The 10,000-nt window shown below is 39.6% G+C and overlaps 1 protein-coding gene across 1 annotated transcript in view; it reads right to left on the reverse strand.

Moving 5' to 3' along the window:
• Nucleotides 1-10,000, reverse strand: part of LOC113814630 (uncharacterized) — a 16,902-nt gene that overhangs the window by 2,443 nt on the left and 4,459 nt on the right. Inside the window, exons 2-8 of the mRNA XM_070136961.1 lie at nucleotides 6,231-6,750; nucleotides 4,259-4,379; nucleotides 2,338-2,499; nucleotides 1,844-1,950; nucleotides 1,062-1,235; nucleotides 659-894; nucleotides 180-538 (exon numbers count right to left, since the gene is read on the reverse strand). Of these exons, the coding sequence (XP_069993062.1) occupies nucleotides 180-538; nucleotides 659-894; nucleotides 1,062-1,235; nucleotides 1,844-1,950; nucleotides 2,338-2,499; nucleotides 4,259-4,379; nucleotides 6,231-6,296 (1,225 nt within the window). The 5' untranslated portion in view covers nucleotides 6,297-6,750. The remainder of the gene's footprint in view (nucleotides 1-179; nucleotides 539-658; nucleotides 895-1,061; nucleotides 1,236-1,843; nucleotides 1,951-2,337; nucleotides 2,500-4,258; nucleotides 4,380-6,230; nucleotides 6,751-10,000) is intronic.

The raw sequence follows: 10,000 nt of genomic DNA on the forward strand, positions 1-10,000 counted from the left end.
GTGGTTAAAATGATAAGGATTGTCATGATGCCGAGGCTCCGTGCGTGGAGGTCCGGACGGAGGCCCGAGGAGAAGCCTCGGATCACCCTCAGGAAAGACCTTCGAGACCCCCAGATACTCACGCAGCTGCTCCACTTGGGTCGGGTGGCCCTGTCGGTCCCAAGGCTGAGCGTACTCACTTGGTGGTCGCGGGTCGTGTGCAGGGCTGTTCCCGAGGCCGGGGCGGCCAGGGTCGCGACTGGAGGCGTAGCGGCGAAGCGGGCGAGGGTCCTGCTGGACTGGCAAGCTCCTCAGCGAATCGTGGCGTTTGGGGAAGTTGTCCGAGGGCGGCGCATCGGGGCGATATGAGGGGGCCCTCCGAGGACCTCTGAAGGGATCCCCGTCGTCAGAGAGGTAACCGCGTTCGACCTGCGCCAGGGCGCCCGCCTTCATACCGTCCACGTCGTGCGGGTGCGTGGGCCGGAAGCCCGGGTTGAGGTACGAGAAGGGGCGAAGCTCCGTCGGCACCTTCGGCAGCTCTCTCGGCGCGGGCGCAGGCCTGCACGACCACAGAAAGAAAGACGGAAAACTTCTTTAAACAAAACCGAAGGAAAAGAAAAATAGCAAGAACTGTTTCCAACGCCAAAGGCAGCCGCATCAAAACCCACAAGAAACCTACTGGTTGGGATACACCGGCGGATGGTCAGGGTCAAAGGCCGGGTTGACATGGCCATCGGCGACGTATGGCGGCGCATTTCCATGGTACTGGGTCACTCCTTGTTTAAGGACGTTGTTCCCGTAGGCCGAGTCGGTCACTGCTACTGCGCCACCTGCTCCTGCTCCTGCGACAGCTCTTCTTCCTGCTTGGGAGGCTTCCTGGTGAAACTGCTCAGCTCTTTCCTTCTTCTCTCGTTTCTGCGATACCAAATCATTGCTGTTATGTTTCCTGACATGACATGAGTGATTGAAGAAAAACATATACTTCGAATACACCCGTATACTCACGTAAGCATGCATATATTCAGGTATGTTTACATATATTGGCATCTATGAACTTCCTGAAAGAAGACTCTTTTCTATACCTTCTGCTGTCTCTCCTGCTTGGACCTCTTATGATAAGACTTGCAAAAGGCGTTCAAGACCGTCCCGAACTCCACAAGGTTCACGAGCCAGATGGCGAATCCTCGGAAGTACAAGCTCACTGCCAGCAACATTGGTCCCGAGTCGAACACCAACTGAATATCGACCTCCAAGTTCTAACGGTGAAGGAAGGGGAAAAAATAACAGCGTGAAAATGACAGATTTGATAGTTGTTGTTGTTGTATTTTTGTGCTCAGATGTGCTTGGTTTTACGGTTGTGATTAATTATGATATGGTTATAGATATTCCGCGGTCTGCTGAGGCATCCGATACCGAGGGTTTAGTTAGGTTAGGCGATTACAAAGTGATTATAAGAACGCGCACTGAAAATATCTGATATAGATAATGAAGTTCTTAGTCATTAATAACCAGTGATGAACTGGTGAGCATAATTTTACAAAATAAGATGTACAAATGCTCTTTCAGGAATTAGATTTACGATATTACATATTTTCAAATCAACTTCTTCAGCAATAGCCTTACAGCCGGTTTGTTAAAATTGTGCCAGGCCCGACCCAATTAATTTTCCTGGGTACAGATGCAGAAAAAAGGCATATCTGTCTATATATCTGATAGATATACATTTTACCATCTATTTACCGGGTTGATATTCATGTCTAGCCAGATAAATATGCATTTATTTCTTTATTTATGCACGCCAAGTATACGAATATTCTTTGGGTCGGGCCTCGCGCAATTCTAACAAACCGGCCGTTAAACTCACCAAAATGTCCTGGATGAGGAACGAGGATATTGTGACATCCATGATGAGCAGAGAGAGGGTTATGAGAAGCCAAGGCACGTAGTAACCCCATCGTTTCCTTGCGTTACCTGGTGACAAGAGAGACAGACAATGTGCGTGAGACTACGTAACAAATAGGGAAAGGCTAGATCAGTAGCAACAACTCGAGGAGGTGTCATGGCGTCTGATTCTATTTTTTGGAGAAAGAAAAACATGGGGTTTATTTTGATGACGTCACTAAAGTTACGGATGCTTTGTGAATATGGTCGATCATTTTGGTCTCTTCAATTTTCAAAAAAAGACGGAAAATAATTACTTTAATGGTTATATTTCCATCGAACAATCATCAAAAACGCCATGATTGCTACCGATCAAGCCGTTCCCAAACAACCCATAACAGACTCCCGTCAAGTTAAACATCAACAAACACCCGAATTGCTTGTTAACTCCACATGCCAACCGCCTAGACATCTTACCATAGATCATAATGAAGCAGGAGACGAACCACAGCACATGGAGAGCCAAGTATGCGATCTGATACTTGAAATTCTCCTCGGATGTAGTCTGTGAGAGACGGTCTGTGATCGGGTAGGGGTTCGCTGTGATGGACACGTTGCTACATGTTTCTGCTGCGTCGTCTGGGAGGGGAAGGGAAGGGAAAGACCGAGGGAGATGGAGAGAGAGAGAGGGAGAGTGGTGTAGAGAGAGGTGTAGAGAGAGGGAGAGTGGTGTAGAGAGGGGGAGAGTGGTGTAGAGAGAGGGAGAGGGGGACAGTGGTGTAGAGAGAGGGAGAGAGGGAGAGAGAGACAGACAGGCAGACAGAAAGATAAATAGATAGATAGATAGCGAGAGAGAGGGGGAGAGTGGTGTAGAGAGAGAGACAGACAGGCAGACAGAAAGATAAATAGATAGATAGCGAGAGAGTGAGAGAGAAGGGGGGGAGTGGTGTAGAGAGAGGGAGAGAGTGGTGTATAGAGAGAGAGGGGGAGAGTGATGTAGAGAGAGGGAGAGGGGGAGAGTGGTGTAGAGAGAGAGAGAGACAGACAGGCAGACAGAAAGATAAATAGATAGATAGCGAGAGAGAGGGGGAGAGTGGTGTAGAAAGAGAGACAGACAGGCAGACAGAAAGATAAATAGATAGATAGATAGCGAGAGAGTGAGAGAGAGGGGGGAGTGGTGTAGAGAGAGGGAGAGGGGGAGAGTGGTGTAGAGAGAGGGAGAGGGGGAGAGTGGTGTAGAGAGAGGGAGAGGGGGAGAGTGGTGTAGAGAGAGGGAGAGGGGGAGAGTGGTGTAGAGAGAGGGAGAGGGAAAGAGTGGTGTAGAGAGAGGGAGAGGGAAAGAGTGGTGTAGAGAGAGGGAGAGGGAAAGAGTGGTGTAGAGAGAGGGAGAGGGAAAGAGTGGTGTAGAGAGAGGGAGAGGGAAAGAGTGGTGTAGAGAGAGGGAGAGGGAAAGAGTGGTGTAGAGAGAGGGAGAGGGAAAGAGTGGTGTAGAGAGAGGGAGAGGGAAAGAGTGGTGTAGAGAGAGGGAGAGGGAAAGAGTGGTGTAGAGAGAGGGAGAGGGAAAGAGTGGTGTAGAGAGAGGGAGAGGGAAAGAGTGGTGTAGAGAGAGGGAGAGGGAAAGAGTGGTGTAGAGAGAGGGAGAGGGAAAGAGTGGTGTAGAGAGAGGGAGAGGGAAAGAGTGGTGTAGAGAGAGGGAGAGGGAAAGAGTGGTGTAGAGAGAGGGAGAGGGAAAGAGTGGTGTAGAGAGAGGGAGAGGGAAAGAGTGGTGTAGAGAGAGGGAGAGGGAAAGAGTGGTGTAGAGAGAGGGAGAGGGAAAGAGTGGTGTAGAGAGAGGGAGAGGGGGAGAGGGGTGTAGAGAGAGTAAAAGAGTGAGGGAGAGGGGGAGAGTGGTGTAGAGAGAGAGAGGGAGAGGGGGAGAGTGGTGGAGAGAGAGAGGGAGAGGGAAAGAGTGGTGTAGAGAGAGGGAGAGGGAAAGAGTGGTGTAGAGAGAGGGAGAGGGATAGAGTGGTGTAGAGAGAGTAAGAGAGAGAGAGACAGTCAGACAGAAAGAGAAAAAAAAAATAGATGAATAGATATATAGATAGCGAGGGAGTGAGAGGGAGAGTGGTATAGAGAGAAAGAGAAAGAAATAGGCGGAGAGAGTGAAAATAGTGAGAGAGAGAGAGAGACAGACGGAGAGAGAGAGTGAGAATAGTGAGAGAGAGAAAGAGAAATAACGAGAGAGTGAGAAAGAGAGATAGCGAGAAAGAGAAAGAGAATAAACCGACATTAAGAACTTGTTTTTTTTTTTTTTCTTTCCTTTTTGAATTCAAAAACAAACCCTATGAACTTCATTTACTAAGCGAATATTCACAAAAAAATATATACATTCTCCTTGTGCCGTATTTTCTGAACTTACCGTAGAAATACCAGGACCAAAAGTCACTTATTTGACCTGTTAATGCGTCTGGTGGTTTGATGATGCACTTGTTCATACATATTAGCACTGCATTTAGTACCGCGAAGGCCACCGCCTCTATCTGTATGGGAGTGCAAGTTGATGAGAAAGCAGAAAATTAGAAAGAAAAGAAAGAAAGAAAAAAAAAAAAAAAAAAAAAAATATATATATATATATATATATATATATATATATATATATATATATATATATATGTATAATATTGTCTTTTTCCATGTCCACTTGCCTTCCAATATATATATATATATGATTGTATGTGTAATTTCTTCTTTGTATGTATGTATCTATATCTATCTGTCTATATGTATATGTATACGCACACAGACACAAACACACACACACATACACACACATACTTTCTCTCAGATATATGTATATGTATATATATATATATATATATATATATATATATATATATATATATATATATATATATATATATATGTACATATATGTATATGTGTATATATGCATGTATGAGTGTGTGTGTATATGCATGTATGTGCGTGTGTGTGTGTGTGCGTGTGTGTGTGCGCGAAAAGAGAGAGGTAAATAGAGAGAGAGAGAAAGAGCGTAGAGAGACAGACATACATACATAACGTGTGCATCAGACGTCGGTACACACATATAGACAGGCAGGTCTTCACAGAAGAGAGATAACAGCTAAAACAATGTCGACGGTTGATAAGAACAATCAAGATAACAAACAAAAGCAAGCATAAAACATATACTTAATAAATAAATAAAAATTACAATTTCAACTTCGGAAAAAGAGTACAAGTTGCACATTCCTATGAACGAAATTTAACCGAAAGAAATATTATCCAGTCGAATTAGAAGGTAAAACACGCCAATAAAAAACAACAACAGGATTTCGAAATGAGTCACTGACTGATTCTTCTCTCTGATAAAACGTCTCCAGATAATTGGTTTTTCAAGATAACGTCTTCCATCTTCTCTTTGTTTTCTTGTTTCTTGGACAACCAATCACGTATGTAGTGTTTAAGAAAACAGAAATGCACAAACGAGCTTGAACATTATATGTACTTTCGCACTTACAAATGCTTTTACATACACGAGAGTTACGTGCAATTAAACATACACAAATCTACCTGTAAGCTTTGTTTATCACTTATCACACACACAAGTAAAAAAAGAAAAAAAAAATACGTGGTCAGCCTTATTGAGAAACTGTAAGATCTCTATCTATATTTAGTAATGGATATAATGTTCTTTCATAACAAAATGTCCTTTGATACAAAATAGTCATAAAGTTACACAAATTGTTTTTCTTTTTCGTATATGTTAGCGAATCTCAGTTGGAAAAAAAAAACGTAATTTTTCGACCCTGATTATTTCGTGAAAAGCTTTTTATTTGACTTAATATATACGTGGCACCAATTAATCTGAGATTAAATAAGAAAAATAAGCGATAGTGAATAAGATAGCAAAACCAAAGGAAATTCCATATGTTAGTTCCTTCTATATTTAGTGATTATTAAATGGAAAGAGAGAGAGAGAGAGAGAGAGAGAGAATGAGAGAAAGACATAGACAGAGACAGAGAGACAGTCAAAATGTGCTTGTGCTTGTGTGTGTATGCGCGTTTGTGTCTGTGCGTTTGTGTGTGCGTGTTTGTGCGTGTGTGTGTGTGCGTGTGTCTGTGTGTTTGTTCGTGTGTTTGTGTGTTTGTGTACGTGTGTGTGTGTGTGTTTGTGCGTGTGTGTGTGTGTGCGTGTGTCTGTGTGCGAGTGTCTGTGTATTTGTTCGTGTGTTTGTTCGTGCGTGTTTATGCGTGCGTGCGTGTGTGTGTGTTTGTATCTGTGTGTTTGTTCGTGCGTGTTTATGCGTGCGTGTGTGTGTGTGTACGTGTGCGTGTGTGTGTGTCCGCCAAACAACCCACGAAATACTTACCGCAGTTATAATGCCGGAAATATAGGCCAACTTATGCGGATCACAACAACAGCAAAGACACACCATCTTGCCTGTTCTTCTGGCCCCTTATCCCTTGTCTCTTCTCTCCTTCCCTCTTCTTCTCTTCCTTCTTCTTCTCTTCCTTCTTCTTCTCTTCCTTCTTCTTCTCTTCTTCTCTTCCTTCTTCTCTCTTCTTCTCTTCCTTCTTCTCCTCTTCTTCTACTTTTTCCCTCTTCTTCTCCTTCTTCTCTTCCTTCTTCTCTCTCTTCTTCTCTTCTTCTTCTCTTCCTTCTTCTCCTCTTCTTCTTCTTCCTCTCTCTACTCCTTCTCCTTCTTCTTCCCTCTCTCCTTCCCTCTTCTTCTCTTCTTCTTTTCTTCCCTCTTCTCCTTTTCTTCTCCTCCTTCTTCTCCTCCTTCTTCCCTCTTCTCCTCCTCTTCCTTCTTCTCCTCCTTCTCCTCTTCTGCTTTTCGTGTTAGCTCTTGTCTCAAAGTCCTCTCCTTATATGGCAGTCTCCTGTAACTTTCGATAATAATAATAATAATAATAATAATAATAATAATAATGATAATAATAATAATAATAATAATAATGATGATAATGGACAATATTAATGGTATTAGAAACAATAATGATGAGGATGAGGATGACTACTACTACTAATGATAATAATAATAATGATAATGATAATAATAAAGTTTCATTATTATTATCATTGTTATTATTGTTAGTCATTTCTATGGTTATTGTTAATATTATTTCAATTACTTTCTTTATTTTTATTATTATTACTATTACTATAATCGTTATCACTATCATCATTATGAAAATAACTAATAATAGCATAATTATATAAATGTAAATCAAATGATAATGATAATTATGATAATGATATTGGCGATGATGATTAAGACGATAATAATAATGATAGTGATAATGAAGATGATGATACTAATACTATCACTAATACCAATACTACTAATTATAGTACTATTACTACTACTAATGAGGATAATAATAATGATAATAATAACGACAAACGCAAAAATACAAAAAATGATATTGATGGCAATAATGATTATAATAATGATAATAACAAAATAACAACAACAATAGTAATATTGGTAATAACAATGATGAAAATAATAACAACAATAATAAAAATAATAACAACAATAACCAGAACCACCCAGACAGCGCATACCTCCGCCAAGGCTATAAGACCACTGATGAAAAAAATATATATTCACACTTAAAAAATTACAATAAAATCACCTTTCCCAAATACACAGGTAAATTTCGGAGGCTAGGTAATAGAGGTAATGATGCAACAATTAATAAAAAAAAATACCTGGATCCGGCTCACGATTAACACCAAAATTTAATATATTAGAAGTTAGGGTTAGACGCACCTCTGGTAAAAATTTCATAAAAATCTGTTCATAATATTTTGATTTATCCCGCCAACAAGCGAACAAATAAGCATAAATAATAAATAAATAAATAAATAAATAAATAAATAAGTAACAAATAAGAACAAATAAGGATCGCCTCTGGTACAAAAATCAGAAAAATCTATTTATAACTTTTTGAGTTATTCTACTAACAACAAACAAACAAACTAACTAACCAACGCGACCAAAAACACAACTTCCTTGGCGGAGGTAATAATAATTATGACGGTAATAGTAATAATAATAATAATACAAATAAAGATAATAATGATAAGGCTAATGAAAATAATAACATTAATGATAATAATGATAATGATAATAACATTAATGATATTAATAATAATAATAACACAAAGGTAATAATAATAAGGATAACGATAATGATAATAACAATAATGATAATAATAATAATGATAATTAAAGAATGATAATAATAATAAGAAGAACAATAATAATAATAGTAATAATAAACAGGAAATTGCCGACAATGGATGGTGTACATCAACAAGAAGCAGAAGAGAATAAGTATATGAAAAGAGCGAGAAGAGGGAGGGAAAAGGAACAAAGACAGGGAAGAGAAAGAAGAATAACGATTGCCATAATGATAATATTATTGATAATTATAAGACAGAGTGAAGACATCCAGAGAGAAAGTTTTACAAGACGTAGAAAAGGAAACTGAATTGCATGAGAATGAAGGTAAAGGGAAAAGCAAAGAGGAAAAAAAAAAAAAAAGTAGAAGTGAGAGCTGATCGACGTCAGAACTGAAAAGGACAATTCAGGAAAACAACAAATGAAATCGGGAGAAGTCACGGAATTGCTTGAAAAAGGGGATACCTCAAAAAAGAGATTGAAAGCACCATCCAAGAAGTGCAGGACAAGGCATTCCGCCCAAATAACATTAGAAAGGTAGTTTTTTAGGATATATATCACCTCTATGTCGAATGTGTGCATAAAGTCATGAAACAGTGCCACATTTTCTTAAATAACATTAGAAAGGTAGTTTTTTGGGAGGATATGTACCACGTCTATGTCGAATGTGTGGATAAAGTCATGAAACAGTGCCACATTTTCTTAAATAACATTAGAAAGGTAGTTTTTTGGGAGGAAATGTACCACCTCCATGTCGAATGTGTGGATAAAGTCATGAAACAGTGCCACATTTTCTTAAATAACATCAGAAAGGTAGTTTTTTGGGAGGAAATGTACCACCTCCATGTCGGATGTGTGCATAAAGTCATGAAACAGTGCCACATTTTCTTAAATAACATCAGAAAGGTAGTTTTTTGGGAGGATATGTACCACCTCCATGTCGAATGTGTGGATAAAGTCATGAAACAGTGCCACGAATGTGTGCATAAAGTCATGAAACAGTGCCACATTTTCTTAAATAACATTAGAAAGGTAGTTTTTTGGGAGGAAATGTACCACCTCCATGTCGGATGTGTGCATAAAGTCATGAAACAGTGCCACATTTTCTTAAATAACATTAGAAAGGTAGTTTTTTGGGAGGAAATGTACCACCTCCATGTCGAATGTGTGCATAAAGTCATGAAACAGTGCCACATTTTCTTAAATAATATTAGAAAGGTAGTTTTTTGGGAGGAAATGTACCACCTCCATGTCGGATGTGTGCATAAAGTCATGAAACAGTGCCACATTTCCTTAAATAACATTAGAAAGGTAGTTTTTTGGGAGGAAATGTATCACCTCCATGTCGAATGTGTGCATAAAGTCATGAAACAGTGCCACATTTTCTTAAATAACATTAGAAAGGTAGTTTTTTGGGAGGAAATGTACCACCTCCATGTCGGATGTGTGCATAAAGTCATGAAACAGTGCCACATTTTCTTAAAATACCAAAAAACTAGTTCAGAGATTATAAAATCACGAGATATGACAACCTGGCGAAAGTTAATCACTTGATATTGTCGCGAAAAGGAGGTTAAACAGAGCAGACAAGTGGTATTTACACCAACCAAAAAAAAAAAAAAAATTACTCGAATCGAATCAATACAAAATATTGTGGGATTTCTTTAAACAAACTGATCACCAATAGAACACGACAGACCAAAAATCGCGATGATGGAAAAGAGAAAAACAAAAGACGCCAATCAATTGATCCGTCGCGCCAAGGAAGAAGAAAAGGACACAAATCACGACTGAAATAAGAAATGGAGAGAATGTGGAAGATGGAAGAAGTGGAAGTTATACCAGAGGCGGTTGCTGAACAAGAGCTAAAGACTTTGAAAAATGAACAGAAAAATGGAATTAAAACAATTGAAATAATATCTAGATGAACAGAAAAAAGGGAACAT

The sequence above is a fragment of the Penaeus vannamei genome, chromosome 22, assembly GCF_042767895.1.
Source record: "Penaeus vannamei isolate JL-2024 chromosome 22, ASM4276789v1, whole genome shotgun sequence".
Classification (NCBI taxonomy): Eukaryota; Metazoa; Arthropoda; class Malacostraca; order Decapoda; family Penaeidae; genus Penaeus; species Penaeus vannamei.